General features: G+C 45.9%; 1 protein-coding gene across 1 annotated transcript in view; it reads right to left on the bottom strand.

Annotated features, from left to right (window-relative positions):
* Window positions 1–21,635, bottom strand: part of adap2 (ArfGAP with dual PH domains 2) — a 36,483-nt gene that overhangs the window by 4,202 nt on the left and 10,646 nt on the right. Inside the window, exons 2-9 of the mRNA XM_080209326.1 lie at window positions 21,013–21,143; window positions 19,468–19,559; window positions 16,124–16,212; window positions 15,521–15,630; window positions 10,946–11,092; window positions 9,386–9,469; window positions 6,540–6,602; window positions 4,353–4,430 (exon numbers count right to left, since the gene is read on the bottom strand). Of these exons, the coding sequence (XP_080065452.1) occupies window positions 4,353–4,430; window positions 6,540–6,602; window positions 9,386–9,469; window positions 10,946–11,092; window positions 15,521–15,630; window positions 16,124–16,212; window positions 19,468–19,559; window positions 21,013–21,143 (794 nt within the window). The remainder of the gene's footprint in view (window positions 1–4,352; window positions 4,431–6,539; window positions 6,603–9,385; window positions 9,470–10,945; window positions 11,093–15,520; window positions 15,631–16,123; window positions 16,213–19,467; window positions 19,560–21,012; window positions 21,144–21,635) is intronic.

Here is a 21,635-nt window from a genome sequence, read left to right as displayed (position 1 = left end):
AGAAATGGCAAGTGAGTTTAAGAAAAGGAAGAACAGAAGAAAATACAAGTTAGGAGTAGGAGTCAGCCACTTGGTCCTTCAAGTTTGCTCCTCCATTCAAGATCATATTCTGACTGCAACCTTCCACATACCCCCTTTCAGCTCTTTGTTTATTAAGAATCTATCTCTGCATTGAAAACATTCAAAGTCTCTGCTTCCACTGCCTTTTGAGGAAGAGTTCCAAAAACACTCTACCTCCTGAGAGAGAAAAAAAATCTTCTCATCTCTGTCTTAAATGGGAACCCCTTATTCTCAAACTGTGACCCCTGGTTCTAGATTCTCCCACAAGAGGAGACATCCTCTCCACATCCACCCCGTCAAGACCCCTCAGGATCTTATGTCTCAATCAAGTCACCTCTTGCTCCTCTAAACTCCAGTAGATACGATTCTGGCCACTCCAATTTTTTCCTCAGAAGATAACCTGCCTATTCCTGGTATTAGTTCAGTCAACTTCTTCTGAACTGCTTCAAATGCATTTAAATCCTTCTTAAATAAGGAGACCAGTACTGTCCAGATGTGATTTCACCAATGACTTTTACATAACCTCCCTATTTTTATATTAAAATTCCCCTCTCAATAAATGATAATGTTCTATTAGCTTTCCTAATTACTTGCTGCACCCATATACTTACCTTTTGTGATTCATGCACCAGAACACCTAGGTCTCTCTGCAATCTCTCACCATTTAGATTATGTGCTTTTATTTTTCCTGCCAAGATTGGCAATTCCACATTTTCCCACAGTATATTCCATTTGCCACATCTTTGCCAATTCACTTAACCTGTGTCCCCTTGGAATCTGTTTATGACCTCTTCACAATATACTTTCCTACCTATCTTTGTATCATCAGCAAAATTAGCAACCATACCTTCTGTTTCTTCACCCAAGTCATTTATATAAATTGGAAAAAAGTTGATCCCTGTGACATACTATTCATCACATCTTGCCTTCCAAAAAAACCTATTTATTATTCTCTCTTCCTGTTAACTAACAATCCTCTATCCATGCCAATATGTTACCCCCTACACTATGAACTTTTATTTTCTGCAATGATCTTTGATGTGACATCTTTTCAAATGCCTTTGGAAACCTAAGTCCAGAATATCCACCCCTTTATGCACAGCATATGTGACTCCTTCAAAGAATAAAATGGCTAAACAATTTCCCTTTCACAAAACCATGTAGACTCTGCCTGACTGCCTTGAATTTTGCTAAGTGCCCTGCCGTAACATCCTTAACTATAGTTTCCAAATTTTCCCGATGACAGATATTAGGTTAACTGGCCTATAGTCTTCTGCTTTCCCTTTTTGAACAGATTTGCATTTTTCCAATCTAATGGTGTCTTCCCGAACCTAAGGAATTCTGCCACATTAAAGCCAGTGCATCCCACCAGTCACTTTATGAGCATAGGACCCAGGGACTTGTCAACACACAGCTCCAGCAATTTATTAAGTATCACTGTCTTGGTGATTGTAATTTTTCTGAATTCCTCCCTCTTCCAATTACAGATTCATAGCTAGTTACAGCTATTTTTGATATGTTACTTGTATCTTCTATAGTGAAGACTGATGTAAAATATCTGTTCAATCCATCTGCCATCTCTTTATTTTCCATTATTAATTCCACAGCCTAATTTTCCAGAGGACCAATGCTCACTTTAACTTCTCTTATTCAAATATCTGTGGAAGAGTCCGAGTTGGACCATGTGAAAGTGGGAGAAGAATGGAAATTAGAAGAAAAGTTGATTTTTTTTTGTCCAGTTTCAGGATGAGGGCAGCAAAGAGCATAGATACAGTCATCAGTCTTCAGCAACAAGCATTAAGGAAGGGAATCGGAGTCATACTGGACAAGGAATGTTCCACATTTCTGATTTTTAAAAAGCAGACACAGCTGCAATCCATGCAGATTCCATACCCCTTGTTTGGAGGGAATGGGTGAAGTTTTTCGAAGTGAAAACCAATTTAGTCAGGCAGAGGAGAGTGGTGGTGGGTGGGAACTGGTTGGGCCTCCAAAGAAGAAATGGAGAACATTCAGATTGACCTAGTGGGGCATTGAAGTGTAGAACCATTACATGTCACTAGTGAAAGGAAGTGGTTAGGGTCAGGAAACTGGGAAGTGCTAAAGCGGTGGAGGAAGTTGAAAGAGTGACAGATGTGGGAAGTAAATAAAGAACCATAGAAACCCTAAAATGCAGAAAGAGGCCATTCGGCCCATTGAGTCTGCACTGACAACATTCCCACCAGGCCCTATTCCCATAACCCCACATATTTATCCTGCTAACTCTTGTAACCTATACATCCTAGGACACCAAGGGGCAATTTACCACGGCCAATGCACCTAACCTGCACCTTTTTGGATTGTGGGAGGAAACCAGAACACCCGGAGGAAATCCATGCAAGCATAAGGAGAATGTGCAAACTCAATACAGACAGTGACTCGAGCCAGATATCGAACCCAGGTCCCTGGAGCTGCGAGGCAGCAATGCTAACCACTGTGGCACTGGGCTGCCCAAGGAAGGGAAGAAACAAGGGGAGAGATATGGGCTCCAGATGGGAAGAAAACATTTCTATGGGGTAGGAACAGGCTGAAGCAATAGCTGTCTGGTGTTGGTCAAATAAATATCCATTGTCAAGCCTCACAGTTAAGAACAAATTCCCTTGACTGAGATATTGTTGGACTGATGTGCAGAAGACAGCAGTTTCAGGAAGGAAGGCAAAATGCTGGCAGGAATGCACTCAAACAGACCATGAGTAATTTAGCTTCCCTCCTCAACTCATCTGGAGAACAAGATGACCAATAATCACGGGCAAAAATTGAAAGAAAAAATCAGCAATCAATCTAACATTAGTAACCGTGTTCTCCATTATCTTGTCCCTGGCATTCTCCAGTTCTCTCCCTGCACCCAGTGGTGCGCTAAGGCAGACTTTAATCTGTTTCCAAAGCTAGTAATTGCCAGAACAGATGGCCAGAGGCTTAAGGGACACCATTCCATATCAAACGTGGCTGACCAGGAATCTTTCCCACTCTTATACCGCCAGCCATTGGCATGTTTGCAGGTTGACACTCAACCTGTTGGACTGCGTTATGATTGTACTTTCCTCGGCTGTTAAGTCGTGGGGTGGGACTCAAAACCGGAGCTTCTGGCTGAAAGGCAGGGATGCTACCCATTGCTCCACAAGACTTCCTCTCTGGCATTCTGCCACTCGGTGCACTGTGCAGACACACTGGGCCTGATTTTACCATCAAGTTGCATTTGTTTTTGGGCGCAAAAACTTGGTAAAGTTGGGCTTGAGGCAAGTAGCGCGATCCGTGTCGTTTACACGTCAGTTCCCTATTAACCAAGGCCAGAAAATGGTCACGATCGGGACCGCACCCGAAATGGGCGTGACAGCCATTTGAATATATTTAAATTGACTTAATGGGCTGCACGCCCAACTTTACCGGCACTTCCCCCTTTACCACCGCGTTCACCCATCCTGAATCGGCGTGAAACAGACATGCTCTACAAAAGTCCGATTCGGCACTCCAGTTAGTGAGGAGCTAAATGCCAAGCGTCCAACTATAGAGGCGTAAGGGTGGCACGGTAGCACAGTGGTTAGCACTGTTGCTTCGCAGCTCCAGGGACCCGGGTTCGATTCCCGGCTCGGGTCACTGTCTGTGTGGAGTTTGCACATTCTTCTCGTGTCTGCGTGGGTTTCCTCCGGGTTCTCCGGTTTCCTCCCACAGTCCAAAGATGCGCAGGTTAGGTTGATTGGCAATGCTACAATTGTCCCTTAGTGTCCAGGGATGTGTAGGTTAGAGGGATTAGTGGGTAAAATATGTAGGGATACGGGGGTAGGGCATGGGTGGGATTGTGTTCAGTGCAGACTCGATGGGCCAAAGGGCCTCTTTCTGCACTGTAGGGGGTCATCCGCTGCCACTTTGCCTGAGATTGGTGGGTGGGGGGAGAGGAAGGGGCCAGCAATTGGTCTAGGTGACAGAGGGGGTGGGAGGGATAAGGAGGTCAGTAATGATGTGGGGGTGGAGCAATGTCTGTGGGGGCTGAGGGGAGGTATTATCCAGCCCAGAAGCAATGTGGCAGGGGAGCTGCATTCTGCACATGCACAGTTGGAGGCTGTGATTGGAGCTGCAGGATTTTGGGCGCGTTAAACCCCATCTACAGCGCGATTCGGAATCACTGATTTTTCTTTTCAGATAGTGTGTGTATGGGGGTGCCTGAGAACAGGTCTAAAAGCTGGATCTGAAACACTCCCAATTTCAAGTCTGCCCAGCACTTAGAATCCAAATGGTAAAATAGCGCCTCAGTCACTCACCAGCGGTTCTTTAAAGTACAACAGTTTGCGATCCTGATTATCCAATGTGAACCATCGCTTCTTAAAAGATTCCTTTTGCTACAAAAGAGAATCACTGTTAGTTTTCTTACAGAGTTTAAGATTGATCGTTCTCTGTTTAACACTTGGATATTTCACATGTGTATTTAATTTTCTATTCACTCTTTTTACTTTACTTCTGTGATATATATTTTCTTACATAAAATTACACAAGATCTCCAGCTCAATAACAGCCCATAGAAACCAACATATCCAGCTGCTGTTCCACATGAGTTTCCCTCACTCACTCCAGCTGATACTATCAGTATATTCTTCCCACCCTTTCTCCCTGAAATGAATACTCAGCTTCCCCTAAAACCTATTGGAGTTATTTGCCTCATTCACTTCTTACTCTGCATTCATAAAGAATATTTTCTTGAATTCCCTGTTATTAGTGACTATCACATTCATGGCACCTTGTTTTGTGCGTGCGCGCACACACGCGCACACACACGCACACACCCCAACACAGAATCTCTACAGTGCAGAATCGAGTCTGCACCAACAGCAATCCCACCCAGGCCCTAATATCTTAGTGCCTTGGGAATATCCATCAGTGCAGATGACCAAGCAGCTTCAAGCCAACCTCCTGAATGATTTCATTTCCTCTCTAATCATCTAAATGTAGAAAGTCCCCATGTTGGAAAATATATCAGCACTGGTTCAAACTTTTATTGCAAGTGTTGTTAACTATATGTCATTTTTAAAAATTATTCATTTGTGGGACATGGGCATCGATGGCTGGCCAGCATTTATTGCCCATCCCTAGTTGCCCTTGGAGGGCAGTTAAGAGTCAACCACATAGCTGTGGCTTTGGAGTCACGTGTGGGCCAGACCAAGTAAGGATGGCAGATTCCCTTTCCTAAAGGACGTTAACGAACCAGATGGGTTTTTCTGACAATTGACAATGGTTTCATGATCGTCAGTAGATTCCTAATTCTAGGTCATTTTTATTGAATTCAAATTCCACCTCTGTTTCCAGTTATCTGTGTGTTTACTGGGAGCAGTGTTTGGTTGCAGTTTGGACCTTGTGTGGTTGGCAGCTTACAGAGAAGCCCTGAAAATTGTTAGCAAGCTCCAAGCAGTTAGAGCTCAGTAATCCTAGGCTGCTGATAACATGGCGGAATGTCACTGGATTTTGTATCAGCTTTGGGACGGTGCCAGGCAGTTAGGATTCAGAGAAGCCCTGAGATCCATTTATAGCCTGCTGCAGCTGGGAGATTAGAGTTCGGAGAAACCCAGGGCAGCAGCATCTTGGAGAAGATAGTGATCTAAAAAAATGAGTTGGAAATCAGCCAGTACTTAGATGCTTTGTGAATCCTGTGGACAATCTCCGGAGGAGAGATTGGACCATTGTGAGGTGAGCAATCACCGAGGCAATCTAAGTCAGAGTGGCTTATGAGTTAATTCAGAGACCAGACCTTCAAAACTGAAGAGTTAGATTCTCTCATGAGGGAGACAGAATTTGAACGAGATATTGTGACTCACAGTCTGGGTTGGTTGTTGGGAAATCTGTGCAAATGTCTTATTCACAACTCATTTAATATGCAGTATGGTGGCGTGACTAATTTGTCTGTTGATTCGTATTTACCTCCTGTTAACTCTGAATATTAGAATACAGGACAGATAGCGTAAATTATTTTACTTTTCTGACTGTATAGTAAAATTTATTTTGTTTGTTTGCATCCATGGAAGCTTAAGGTTTTATTCTTTTAGACCATAAGACAGAGGAGCAGCACTTTGCTCATCTAGTCTGCTCCACAATATCACTACTGATCTTTTTCTCATCCCCGTCCTCCTGCCTTTTCCCCATAACCCCCAATCCCCTGATTAATCAAGATCCTATCTATCTCTGTCTTTAAGACACTCAGTGACCTGGCCTCCACAGCCTTCTGTGGCAAAGAGTTCCACAGATTCACCACTCTCTGGCTGAAGAAATTCTTCATCATCTCTGTTTAGAAGGCCTGAGGTTGTGCCCTTATCTTAATAGATAACTGGTGTTTAAAACATTGTCTAAAAGTTACTGGTCCCTAACCAAATCATAACAAAAGGTAAATCCAATGAGAAATTTACAGATTCTATACTGAACACATCAAGTTTATTCTGTAGGTTCTTGCACAATGTACGTACTTTGGGGCCTGTTTTCTCCATGTATCCTTCTTTTATGTAATTCCTTGTTAACTTTGGTATGAGCTGAGAAAATACATAACACACGAGTCAGTTCAGCAGACACTTCACAGACACAGAAAATATTGAACCTTCTTCACAAGTTACATTCCACCCCCCTCCCACTGTCTCTGTTGGTACCACCGCCTGTCAGCGCTTCCCCAGCAAATGGTACAATTTTAAAAAACCCAGTATTGTAAGGAGATGGTTGTTATAATTAGATCTTAGGTAACACTGTCACCTCCCTCAGCTTACAAGCATAGAAACCCTACAGTGCAGAAGGAGGCCATTCAGCCCATCGAGTCTGCACCAATAACAATCCCACCGAGTCTCAATTCCTGTAAACCCACATACTTACCCTGCTAATCCCCTTGCTTTGCGCTTCTGGGACACTAAACTTCATTGCAGTGTTAATGTAAGCCTTACTTGTGACTAATGAATAAACTTTTATTTTACTAAGGGGCGATCAATAAATCTATCCCGCAAATCTTTGGACTGTGGGAGGAAACCGGAGCACCCGGATGAAACCCACGCAGACATGGGGAGAATGTGCAAACTCCACACAGCCACCCAAGACCAGAATTAAACCCTGGTCCCGAGTGCCGTGAGGCAGCAGTGCTAACCATTGTACCACCCAAACAAATAAACATTTATAAAACAATCTAACTACATGGCACCCTCGAGACTCTGTACAAAGTTAGCTAGTCAAAACCATGTGTGTGTGTCTGTATGTGCTGTTATGTGTGGACGTGAGTCTATATATGTTTGTGTGGGTGTGTGTCTGTATGTGTGTGGGTGTGAGCCTGTGTGTGTCTGTTTGTGTTTGAGTGGGTATGTGTGTGTGGGCGTGTCTGTATGTGTGTGAATATCTGTATTTGTGCATATGTGTATTTCAGTGCTTGTATATGCAAGAGGAGGCTACAGAGAGATATAGCTGAGTGTGGGCAACAAGTTTGGAGGTGGTGTATAATGAGGGGAAATGTGAGGTAATTCACTTTAATCCTTAGAACAGAAAAGCACAATGTCTTTTGAAACTTGTAACGTCAATATTCACAGAATTATTGCAATGCAGAGGAGCACATTTGGCCCACTGTGTCTGCACCAGCTCTCTGAATCAGCAATTCACTTTGTGCCATTCTCCTGCCTTCTCCCCATAACCCTTCCCTTTGTTTCTTTTCAAATAATCATCTAATCCCTATTAAATGCCACCACATTCTCAGATGGTGAATTCCAGACCCTAACTACTTGTTGCGTGAGAAGTATTTTCTCATCGCCAATTACTTTAGATCTATGTCCTCTCGATCCTTCCACCAATGGGAACAGTTCCCCCCTCCCTAATCTACTCCGTAAAATGGTCTAGTTAAATGAAACTGCTACAGCAAAGTCAAAAAAGAATAAAAGCTGACCGAAAACCTTACAGCGAGCCACAGGCACGCCCAGCCTAGTAGACCCCGCAAAGTCCTTCCCACAAATAGCTGAGGTTTTGTGCCAGTGTTTGCAGAATTGTCCCACAGATTAATCAAGAAACGTCACCTGTAAGAAACCCTCAAGTCATGCATCATCCTTTCCATTGCAAACAGTCGCAAGGCCTGTGTCGTCAAAGCCTTTCCAAATACCACTTCACTCTGCTGCCTACTCTCTTCCTTCTCAAGGTCTTTCTCTTTGCCGGTATCTTCTGTCCACCTCAAGCAAAATAAATTTTTCCCCTTCTTTCTGATTATTCTTCCCTCCTATTTCCTCATCTATTTGCAGTGGCAATGCTGCCTCACAGACCTGGGTTCACTTCCAGCCCTGGGTCACTGTCTGTGTGGAGTCTGTACATTCTCCCCATGCGCTCCAGTTTCCTTCCACACTCCAAAGATGTTAGGTTGATTGACCAAGCTCAGTCAGGGTAAATATGTGAGGTTACATGGATCGAGTCTGAGTGGGATTGTTGTCAGTGCAGGCTTGATGGGCTGAAAGGAGTCCTTCTGCACTGTAGAGATTCTGTGCAGCCCTCCAGAGACACCATCTGAAGGTGCAGCTTAATTTCCACATGTTCATGGAAGGAACACAAGCAAGCAATCGAGAAGGCAAAACATGCTGGCTTTATTGCAAGGGTTTGGAGTACAGGCATAAAGAAGTCTTGCTACAATTGTACAGGGCTTTAGTGAGACCACATCTGGAATACTGAAAGTCCAAAACATATGCTGGTTAGGTGGATAGGCCGTGCTACATTTTTCCTCAGTGTCCCTGAACAGGCGCTGGAATGTGGCATGTCTGCTACCACTCTCACCAGCCTTTACAGATGCACCATAGAAAGCATTCTTTCTGGTTATATCACAGCTTGGGGTATGGGCTCCTGCTCTGCCCAAGAGCGCAAGAAACTACAAAGGGTTATGAATGAAAACCAGTTCATCGACTTTGTCTACACTTCCTGCTGCCTCAGAAAAGCAGCCAGCACAACAAGGTCCCCGTGCACCCCGGACATTCTCTCTTCCACCTTCTTCCATTGGGAAAAAGATACAAAAGTCTGAGGTCACGTACCAACCGACTCAAGAACAGCTTCTTCCCTGCTGCTGTCAGACTTCTGAATGGACCTACCTTGTTAAGTTGATCTTTTTCTACACTCTAGCTATGACAGTAACACTACAGCACTGTCTCCTTCTCTATGAATGGTATGTTTTGTCTGTATAGTGCATAAGAAACAATACTTTTCACTATGTTAATACACGTGACAAAAATAAATCAATTATTATTGATATTATTATGCATTGTGCATCATTATTTGTCTTTATATGACTAAAAGTCAAGTTAAGCTCTGAGCTCACCTCTGCATCACTAGCTGTGGGGAAAGCACTTCTGAGATATCGGAAACGAGCTGCTCTGATCGCATTGAACCAATCCACAATTTCCTGGGACAAACAGAAAAAATCAAATGTTGGACAGAGAGAGTTGGCATCGGGACAGGCGGCACAGTGGGTTAGCACTGCGCCTGACAGTGACATGGTGGCACAGTGGGTTAACACTGCTGCCTCACAGCGACACGGTGACACAGTGGGTTAACACTGCTGCCTCACAGTGACATGGTGGCACAGTGGGTTAGCACTGCTGCCTCACAGCGACACGGTGACACAGTGGGTTAGCACTGCTGCCTCACAGTGACACGGTGGCACAGCGGGTTAACACTGCGGCCTCACAGCGACACGGTGACACAGTGGGTTAACACTGCTGCCTCACAGTGACATGGTGGCACAGTGGGTTAGCACTGCTGCCTCACAGCGACACAATGACACAGTGGGTTAGCACTGCTGCCTCACAGCGACACGGTGACACAGTGGGTTAGCACTGCTGCCTCACAGCGACACAGTGGGTTAGCACTGCTGCCTGACAGCGACACGGTGACACAGTGGGTTAGCACTGCTGCCTCACAGCGACACGGTGACACAGTGGGTTAGCACTGCTGCCTCACAGCGACACGGTGACACAGCGGTTAGCACTGCGCCTGACAGTGACACGGTGACACAGTGGGTTAGCACTGCTGCCTCACAGCGACACGGTGACACAGTGGGTTAGCACTGCGCCTGACAGTGACATGGTGGCACAGTGGGTTAACACTGCTGCCTCACAGCGACACGGTGACACAGTGGGTTAGCACTGCTGTCTCACAGCGACACGGTGACACAGGGGGTTAGCACTGCGCCTGACAGTGACATGGTGGCACAGTGGGTTAACACTGCTGCCTCACAGCGACACGGTGACACAGTGGGTTAGCACTGCTGCCTCACAGTGACACGGTGGCACAGTGGGTTAGCACTGCTGCCTCACTGCGACACGGTGACACAGTGGTTAGCACTGTGCCTCACGGCGTTACGGTGGCACAGTGGTTAGCACTGCTGCCTCACAGTGCCAGGGACACGGGATCAATTCACTGCCTTTGGTCACTGCCTGTGTGGAGTCTGCACATTCTCCCTGTGTCTGCATGGGTTTCCTCTGGATGCTCCAGTTTTTTCCCAGTCTGAAAGACGTACTGGTTAGGTGCATTGGCCATGCTTAACTCTCCCTCAGTGCACCCGAACAGACGCCGAAGTGTGTCGACTAGGGGATTTTTACAGTAACTTCATTGCAACGTTAATGTAAGCCTTTGTTGTGATACTAATAATAAATGAAAGAGAGAGTGAGTCAGTGTTTGGACAGAGAGAGTGAGTCTGCGTTGGGACAGAGAGACAGAGTCTATATCGGGACAGAGAGAAAGAGAGGCAGTGTGGGACACAGAATGTGATCCATTATCAGGAGAGAGTGTCAATATCAGGACACAAAGGGAGTCAATTTTGAGAAATTTCCCATCTCTATTTGCCTGTGACTGTGTGGGTGGTTACACCCTCCATTACCTTCCCATCTTTGTGGTAAACAAACATACTCCTGGTGCGTCCATCCTTCAGATAAGTGATCTGCAGCCCATTTAGATTGCCAATCTTGTCTGGCTGGAATGTAGCATTGAGATCAGACACATGAATGACTCCTTTTGGTTCTTTATCCTGTTAAAGCAGAAATTCTCTCATTAATAACATTTCTTCACTGCTCCGCTCTTTCCCCACTGCCTTCCACAGTCCAAACTCTTCTTGCATTCTCCAAGCGATATGGATCTTAGATGTCTGTCTTAATTCTAGCTAATTTCTAATATTAAGCTGAGGAAATCAGACCTTTTCTAAACGGAACCAAGCAGGGTAGTGAAAGAGAGCAGTACTGCCGTGGAACAATTGCTGCTATTTTCATATTATCTATATGTTCATATAAAATCAAAATAAATTCTAAATCTTCCAGTATTTTATATTCCATCCGTTCTGGAGCTGTACGTGTACATGTACATGTATATGGGCTAGATAGTACTCAGACAGAGTTGGTTAGAATTATCTACAAACAAAGCAACTTGAGTTAGATGAAGATATGGGAAGGCAAACATTTGAACGCAGAGAAAGTAGAAGCAGAAGAGACAAAGAGAAAGGGAAAGAAAAAGCTTGAATTTCAAAGAGCAAATAAGAACATAAGAACATAAGAAATAGGAGCAGGAGTAGGCCATCTAGCCCTTCGAGCCTGCCCCGCCATTCAATAAGATCATGGCTGATCTGTCGTGTCTCAGTTCCACATTCCCGCCCTCTCCCCATAACCCTTAATCCCCTCGCTTATCAAAAACCCATCAACCCGCATCTTAAAAATATTTAGCGAGGCAGCCTCCACCACCTCAACGGGCAGAGAATTCCAGAGATTCACCACCCTTTGAGTGAAGAAGTTCCTCCTCAACTCCGTTCTAAACCGCACCCCCCCTTTATCTTGAGGCTGTGCCCCCAAGTCCTACTGTCCTTTCTGAGCGGGAAGAGTCTCTCCACCTCTATCCTATCCATCCCATTCATCATCTTATACGTCTCAGTGAGATCTCCCCTCATTCTTCTAAACTCTAACGAGTACAAGCCTAGTTTATTCAGCCTCTCCTCATAGCTCAACCCCCTCAACTCCGGTATCAGCCTAGTAAACCTCCTCTGCACTCCCTCCAAGGCCAAAATATCCTTGCGTAAGTGCAGCGACCAAAACTGCACAAATGAACAGGCAAACCTTGTGATTGAGAAAGAGCGTGAGAAGAAGAGAAACTAGGATAGGACAAATAGGAAAGGAACTGGACAGAGAAAATCTTAAATTACCTGAACTGATGACTCAAATTTAAGGTCAGGTTTTGATTTGGCAAGAAGTATTTGTTCAGTGTGTAAATTCAGCGAGGAAAAGATTGATATGTATTGTGTGCAATTTGAGAAAATGGCTGAGAATATTTTGGGCAATATTACATCGAGTGGATAGAGCCATGAAGAAGGCTTATAGTGTGTTAGCGTTTATTAACAGGTGGTTTGAGTTTAAGAGCTGTGGGGTTATGCTGCAACTATACAGGATCTTGGTGAGATCACATTTGGAATATTGTGTTCAGTTCTGGTCACCTCACTATAAGAAGGATGTGGAAGCATTGGAGAGAGTGCAGAGGAGATTTACCAGGATGCTGCCTAGTTTGGAGGGTAGGTCTTATGAGGAAAGGTTGAGGGAGCTGGGGCTTTTCTCTTTACAGTGGAGGAGGATGAGAGGTGACTTAATAGAGGTTTATAAGATAACGAGGGGGATAGATAGAGTGGACGTGCAGAGACTATTTCCTTGGGTGGATGTAGCTGTTACTAGGGGGCATAACTATAAGGTTCATGGTGGGAGATATTGGAGGGATGTCAGAGGTAGATTCTTCACTCAGAGAGTGGTTGGGGTGTAGAATGCACTGCCTGCTGTGATAGTGGAATCGGACACTTTAGGAACTTTCAAGTGGTTACTGGATAGGAACATGGAGCACACCATAATGATAGGGAGTGGGATAGCTTTATCTTGGGTTCGGACATAGCTCGGTACAACATTGAGGGCCGAAGGGCCTGTACTGTGCTGTACTGTTCTGTGTTCTATGAATCCCTACAGCATAGAGGCGGCCATTTGGCCCATCATGTTTGCACTAACCCTCTGACAGAGCATCTTACCCAGACCCTCCACCGTATCCCTGTCGCTCTGCGCATTTTCCATGCCTAATCCTCCTAATCTACACATTTTTGGAGTGTGGGAGGAAACTGGAGGAAACTCACGCTGACACGGGGGGGGAACGTGCAGACTCCGCACAGACAATCACCCACAGCCAGAATCAAACCCAGGTCCCAGTTCTAACCGCCATTCCACCCATTGCAGAAGATGTATCTGTCTCTGTCTTATTATTAAACGAAAGCTGCCGTTTTCGATGCATGTGAGGCACACAGGAAAAAGATTTAGGAACTTAAGGAAGAAACGGAATCAGAGTTTTGTGGAATTTGTTCGTGAAAAGAAAATTATATTTGATAGGTGGCATAGGTCTATGAAGATCCAATGAGATTTTGTAACCTTAAAGAGGGAATCTCGACGGAAGAATTTAAAAATATCGGGTGGGATTTTCCACATCCCACAGCATGTTTCACAAGGCTGGAGGTGGCCTGCCATTGGCCACAGGTCCCACCACTTTCAACAGGGTTTCCCATTCTGTACACACCCCACCGGGGCTGGGGTTCAACGTCAGCGGGACAACGCCAGTGAGAATTCCGACCAATGTCCCTTTGGGACAAAGCTCCCACCCAGAGCATCTGCTATTAGGGCTGATGATTATCAGTTGTCTTACAAGCATGTTAACAGTAAGCTATTTTTAGCCAGCCCATATTGTAATCGGAGAGATAGGGAGGTCTGATACTGAACAGGCAATTGGTTAGAGTGAGGAAGATAGCAGGAATTACAGTAACTTCATTGCAACGTTAATGTAAGCCTTTGTTGTGATACTAATAATAAATGAAAGAGAGAGTGAGTCAGTGTTTGGACAGAGAGAGTGAGTCTGCGTTGGGACAGAGAGAGTCTATATCAGGACAGAGAGAAAGAGAGGCAGTATGGGGACACAGAAAGACAGATAGATGTTCCTCAAGGTTGTAAAACAAATTACAGAATAACAGAATACTACCGTGCAGGAGAGGCCCTTCAGCCCATCGAGTACAGACTGGTACATGAAAGACCCTGACCTGCTCACCTAATCCCATTTGCCAGCATTTGGCCCATAGCCTTGAATGCTATGGGATGCCAAATAATCATCCAGGTACTTTTTAAAGGATGTGAGGCATCCTGCCCCCACCACCCTCCCAGGCAGTGCATTCCAGACCATCACCACCCTCTGGGTAAAAAAAAGTTTTTCCTTAAATCCCCCCTAAACCTTCCACTCCTGTGTCCCCTTGTAACTGACTCTTCAACTAAGGGGAAACAGCTGCTCCCTATCCATTCTGGCCATGCCCCTCATCATCTTGAACACCCCAATCAGGTCGCCCCTCCAGAGCAAACCCAAGCCTCTCCAACCTCTCTTCATAACCTAAGCGTTCCATCCCAGGCAGCATCCTGGTGAATCTCCTCTGCACCCCCCCCTCCAGTGCGATCACATCCTTCCGATAATGTGACATATGAAAGTGCGCACATTAAGGAGGGTAAGTCTGATCGAAGGTGACCAACATGATCTATTTGTCTGAAAGGAGGGCATGTAAAAGCCATCAGTTGGAAATTGAAAAGCAAGAATGTAGCATTTATGGGATTTCACGCTATATCTTCAGAAAATGTTGTACCAGTAGGAAATATGGAATGTGGGAAACTGCCCAGGTAACTCCTGTCCAAAAAAAACAGGACAGTTCTGTGGCCCCTTTAATGGGTAATCACGGGCCACATGACCTGGCCGGAACCAATGGAGCGCGTGTGTGTGTGAACCTGAGCCAATCGGGAGCAAGGGCGTGTATTCCTGGGACTGAAAGTGGGCCCTGGGCAATCCGGGTGTTGTAGGGAGTGAATATATACGGTTGTGCTGTTCAATCCTTAGTCGGGAGGTTTAGGAATCAAACTGTCACAAAATGCTGCTAATGTTCAATCTTGTGGATATTAGCTGAGCCTCTGCCTGGCTCCAGTTATCAGCTCTAAGCAGCCACAGTTTGACATGGAGAGGGAAACCTTTACAGACTGGAAGAAACACCACAACACTGAGATAGTGCAGTGTGGTACAGCACGGTGACATAATGGCGCAATGGTTAGCACTGCTGCCTCACAGCGCCAGGGACCCAGGTTCGATTCCCTGCTTGGGTCACTGACAGTGTGGAATCTGCACGTTCTCCCCATGTCTGTGTGGGTTTCCTCTGGGTGCTCCGATTTCCTCCCACACTCCAAAGATGTGTAGGTTAAGTGGAATGGCCATGCAAAATTGCCCCTTAGTGTCAGGGGGACTAGCTAGGGTAAATGCATGGGGTTATGGGGATAAGGCCTGGGTGGAATTGTGGTCGGTACACACTCGATAGGCCAAATGGCCTCACTCTGCACCGTAGCATCCTATGCTTCTATAAAAGCCATACCTCCTTAGTGTAGTAAGATATCACACCCTCTTTCTCCAAAAGGCGGAAATTCCTTTGCTGAAAATTGCCTTTGTCCTTTCCCCGTTTCCACAGATAGCCAATTCGATTACCTTTATAATGACAAAGAAACATCTGTGAGCAAATCACACCTCGTAACGAGTCCCCTTCTCCCCTGTGCTCACCGGCTTACATTGGTTCCTGGTTAAAAAAATGCCTCAATTTTAAAAATCTCCTTTTTATTTTCAAACCCCCCCCCCACCCCGTGGCCTGGCTCCTTGCTACATCTATCATCATCTCCAACTCTACAATCCTCTGAATGCTCTAATTGAGATGCACTAATTGAGAGCTGTAATTCTGGCCTCTTGAGCATCCTGGATTTTAATTGCTCTGCCATTGGCAGTTGTGCCTTCACCTGCCTGGACCTTAAGCTCCGAAATTCCCTCCCTGAACCTCTCCGGCCCCTCTTTCTTTTGTCATTGACCAAGCTGTAGATCACCTCTCCTGATATCCCCTTACAAGACTCCTTGTCAAATTCTGTCTGTTCCATGTCCCTGTGCAGATTGTTGAGATGTTTTACTGTAGGAGAGGCCCCAACTCCCATACCTGAAGTGACAGATCCTTGCTGCTCATTGCCCATGTCAGTGAATTCCTCACGCTCGTACTTGGCTCGGATCCACTGCTCTTTCAGAACTCTGCATTGGGGACAGAGAGGAACATCAGGGTGGTCAGGGCTGTGAAAACAATTCCTGACCAGGTTGGTACAGTGGGAACTAATGCTGCCAGTGTCAGTTTCTCAACACTGTGAAAGCAAAGTGCATCTCAATAAGAACAATTAGGCCAGCACGGTAGCACAGCGGTTAGCACTGCTGCTCCACAGCTCCAGGGGCCTGGGTTCGATTCCCGGCTCGGGTCACTGTCTGTGTGGAGTTTGCACGTTCTCCTCGTGTCTGCGTGGGTTTCCTCCGGGTGCTCCAGTTTCCTTCCACAGTCCAAAGATGTGCGGGTTAGGTTGATTGGCCATGCTAAAAAGTTGCCCCTGAGCTGCATAGGTTAGAGGGATTAGTGGGTAAATAAGCAGGGGATATGGGGCTAGGGCCTGGGTGCGATTATGGTCGGTGCAGACTCGATGGGCCGAACAGCCTCTTTCTGTACTGTAGAGTTTCTATGGTAACTCAATACAAGTCATGCTTGGGCCATTGGGAAGCAAGTAGAGCCCAAGATAGTTCTACCTCTGATCCACAGTCTGTATTGAGTTTGTTAATATGGAGTCCCTGAGATGGACCAAGGTCCCCATTTCTGACCATTATTAGTGTCTCACCTCCCCCCCCGTCAGTAATTTCTATAATAGGGCAGACTTCTCCCCTGACCCTGTTAGCGGGTTCAGCGGTGGGCTGGAGGGGGGCAGTGGGGAGGAGTGAGGCAGGAGGCCCAAACATCGGTTTTTACATTGGTATGAATATCCCATGGGATTTTCCACGGGTGCCTGCCAGTGGCAGACCAGGAAACCTGCTGGAAACTGATCTACATTTTGCTAGTGCGGTGCAGATGATGGCCCAAATGGGGTCCCCCTCCCCCCGATCAATTTAGCATGGTCAATCATCCTATCCCGCACATCTTTGGACTGTGGGAGGAAACCGGAACATCTGGAGGAAACCCACGCAAACACGGGGAGAACATGCAAACTCCACACAGACAGTGACCCAAGTCCGGAATTGAACCCAGGTCCCTGGTGCTGTGAGGCAGCTGCCCGAACCACTGTGCCACCGTGCCACCCTCAACCCAGATGAGCAAGGTGATAATTTGCCTAACCCCAACCCTGGCAGATGGTGAAGCTGGTGAAATTAATTTGATCCTGTCCTTTTCCAACATCTGTATGCAAATACACAATGCGCACACACAATGCGCAGACAATGCACACACACGCACACAATAACTTTCCAGCTGGGATTACTAGACCAGAATTAAAAACAGAGATTATGAAGCGATTTTCTCCACCGAGCTGTGATGAAGAGGAGGCCAAATTTAGTTCTTCTACCCGACAGATTTCAGACTCAACCTTGACCTTAATTTCAGATCGTAACTTTCCTTTGGTCTTATTCGGACTGCAGTTGTTGGTAACGAAAGTAGAAATACTCTGCAGATGTGGCAGAGAGAGAGGGAGACAAGCGATAACATTTCAGTCAGTGGCCAGGTCAGTAAACCTGAAACGTTAACTCTGTTTCTCTCTCCACAGATGATGCCAGACCCACTGAGTGTTTCCAGCATTCTCTGACCTTACTTCAGATTTTCAGCATCTGCAGTATTTTGCTTTTAGATAGCTTTTGGTAATAGAACGATAGAATCCTGATTGTGCACAAAGAGGCCATTCAGCCCATTGAGCCTGTAACATAGAAACATCGAAGATAGATGCAGGAGGAGGCCATTTGGCCCTTCGAGCCTGCTGCGCCATTCATCATGATCATGGCTGATTGTCCAACTCAATAGCCTAATCCTGCTTTCTCACCATAACCTTTGATCTCGTTTGCCCCAAGTGCTATATCCAGCCGCCTCTTGAATACATTCAATGTTTTGGCATCAACTACTTCCTATGGTAATGAATTCCACAGGCTCACCACTTTTTGGGTGAGGAAATGTCTCCTCATCTCCGTCCTAAACGACCTACCTAGAATCCTTAGACTGTGACCCCTGGTTCTGGACTCCCCCACCATCGGGAATATCCTCCCTGCATCTACCCTGTGTAATCCTGTCTATGAGATCCCCCCTCATTCATCTGAACTCCAGCAAAACCAATCCCAACCTAGTCAATCTCTCCTCATATATCAGTCCCGCCATCCCCAGAATCAGCCTGGTAAACCTTCGCTGCACTCCCTCGAGAGCAAGAACATCCTTCCTCAGAAAAGGAGACCAGAACTGCACACAATACTCTAGGTGTGGCCTCACCAAGGCCCTGTATAATTCAAGGAAAACATTCCTATGCCTATACTCAAATCCTTCCGCTCTGAAGGCCAACATACCATTTGTCTTCTTTACTGCCTGCTTACTTTCAGCGATAAATGCAAATCCCCAGGCTGAATAATTGTAAAAAATATAATTTGCCAAAATACTTGAAAAATGCAAATGCAACAAATCACGCAAGCCAGCCTCCCATCCATTGACTCTGTCTACACTTTCCGCTGCCTCGGGAAAACAGCCAGCATAATTAAGGACCCCATTCACCCTGGACATTCTCTCCTCCACCTTCTTCCGTTGGTAAAAAGATATAAAGGTCTGAGATCACACAACAACCAACTCAAGAACAGCTTCTTCCTGCTGATTTTTGAATGGACCTACCATATATTAAGTTGATCTTTCTCTACACCCTAGCTATGACTGTAACACTACATTCTGCACTCTCTCATCTCCTTCTCTATAAATGGTATGCTTTGTATGGTGCGCAACAGGCAATACTTTTCACTGTATGCTAATACATGTGACAATAATAAATCAGATGAGGACGTAGGAAACAGAGTTAACGTTTCAGGTTTACTGACCTGGTTGTTGACCTGAAATATTATCTCTTTCTCTCTGCCACATCTGCTGAGTTTTTCACTTTCATTACAAGACACAATCAAATGAGGACGTAGGACCTTCAGCTCATGGGATCTTTAAGGCAAAGGAAGGTCAGAACAAGAACCTTAAACTTAGAATCAGGCCAGTCAGGGAAGATGTCAGGAAGCACTTCCTCACACAAAGCAGTGTGGAAATCTGGAAATTCCTTCCCCACAGAAGTTTCGAAGGGCAGGTATTTTTGGTAAGCAGAGGGTACAAAAGGTCACTGAGCCAAGGTACATAGGTTAAGGACACAGCCCAGGCTGGTGTGGCTGGATGCCCTGCCACGTTACTAACTGTGGGGCAGAGCGGCTCCACCAAACTCCCTCATTCCGACCCCAGTCAAAGAGATTTCTTACACACAGTCTGAAGCTTGGGGTCTGTAATAGAAGGCAGGGATCTTTGCCTCGTAATGTTTCTTCGCCATCAGGTTGCCGTGTTTCTTCATATACTGCACACACACAAAAATAACAGAGCGGGTTTTATTTTGTGTCAAGCGGACAGAGTGAAACAAAATATTTTTCTTTCCCCATCATTGATCTACAATCAAGCCTCACTCAAAGTCTTAGATTTGATCCTATTACCGAATAATTATTCGCAGGACAACGCATTGACACGTCTTCAATTATTAATTGTTTCCTCCCGTCCCTATCCTCTCATCTCCTGACTGCCCCAAAGTTGTTGACTCAAAGCTGTGGGTGGGTACAGGCTCATTAACCCATCCAGCTTACCCTCACAAACCAATCCCTCTTCCCGTATGCAGAGGCGAGGGGTCTTCAGGATTCTCTCCCCCACCCCCATTGCCCAGGGCCTCTGATGCCCCACACGGTTGCCCTGACTGCGTTCATATTCACTCAAAACAGACAGAACATCAGACTCAATCATGATGGGGCCACAGATTAAACTGGGAGAAACTGCACCACTGCCCCCCCCACACACAACCTCGTACAAGGATCAGGAACAAGAGGGCACAAATTTGAAGTGATTTGCGAAAGAAGCCAATGTGGTTTGAGAATGAGTTGTCGGGGTGTGGAATGCTCTGCCTGGGGGGTGTGGGGGAGGCAGGTTCAATCAAGGTTTTCAAGATGGCATTAGGTGATTGTTGGAATAGGGACAATGTGCAGTGATATGAGGGAAAGGCACTAAGTCATTATGCTCGTTTGGAGAGCTGGTGCAGACACGATGGGCTGAATGACCTCCTTTGGTACCATAACAATTCTGCATCACTACCATAACAGTTAGTTTCTGCATTTACTCTTCAGTCGCACACATGGATAATCCTGGTTATGAGAGGATTGCTTGCATGTCACGAGGAAACCCGCAGACTCTGCCCAATCTGGTGACCCCCGTCTCAGACTCAGCCTCGCTGACTCAGTTGTTCTCTAAAGTAACCCGAAGAGTCATTCATAGAATCTCTACGTGTAGAAGGAGGCCATTCAGCCCATCAAGTCTGCACTGACTACCTGGCAAGAGTGTGTTATCCCTGCCTGTTCCCCGTGGTGGATTAGCCACGCTTACTCTGGCTGATCCCCCCAACCAATACATCTTTGGATGCTAATGGGTAATTTAGCATGGCCAATCCACCAAATCTGCACATCCTTGGAGTCTGGCAGGAAACCCACACAGACACGGGGAGAATGCAGACTCCACACAAAGGCATCACGTTGTTACAAAGAAATACAGCGCACACTGCAGAGATTCCAGAAGACAGATCATTATCACCAGAGACAGGCAGCCAGTGCCAGGCGCTGCCAGCGATGCCCACACCAGCTGTGAATTAATTTTTCTAAACTTCCAAAATAACCTGATTGCGGACAAGCTGTGACCTTTCTAATCTGAGCACAATCCAGTACAGGCTGGATACTGATCGAGAGGTAACATTACAACGCAGGCAAGTCCTGTACCTCAATTAATTCATCATCCCAGAAATCCAGTCGGATCGATTTGACTCTGCTGATCCCAGACAGGTTGCGATGAATCCCGGAACAGTTCAGGCAGATAAACACCCCGAGTGTGTAAGAAGCCCAGTCAGGATCTGAGCAGAAATCAGAAATCACTAGTTAATTATTTAAAGCAACATTTCAATAACATCGTTAACTTAGTGAAACATAGAATCCCTACAGTACAGAAGGAGGCCATTTGGCCCATCAAGTCTGCACTGACCACAATTCCACCTAGGTGACAACCCCATAACACCATGCATTTAGCCTAGCTAGTTCACCTGACACTAAAGGGCAATTTAGCACGGCCAGTCCACCTAACGCGTGCATCTTTGGACTAACGGAGCACCCAGAGGAAACCCACGCAGATACGGGGAGAACGTGCAAACTCCACACAGACAGTGACCCGAGGCTGGAATTGAACCCAGGCCCCTGACGCTGTGAGGCAGCAGTGCTAACCACTGTGCCACCCAAAACATTACAAAAAAAAGCACCCAGGAAGCAAATATCTAGAAAATAATGGACACAAAGTGTGGTAACACCAAAGGCATTGTGGCTTCAAGTAATTATTGATTTATTATCAATAT

This window comes from Carcharhinus amblyrhynchos, chromosome 21 (genome assembly GCF_965287045.1).
Source record: "Carcharhinus amblyrhynchos chromosome 21, sCarAmb.v2.hapA, whole genome shotgun sequence".
NCBI lineage: Eukaryota > Metazoa > Chordata > Chondrichthyes > Carcharhiniformes > Carcharhinidae > Carcharhinus > Carcharhinus amblyrhynchos.
This window is presented reverse-complemented; position numbering and strand designations above follow the sequence as displayed.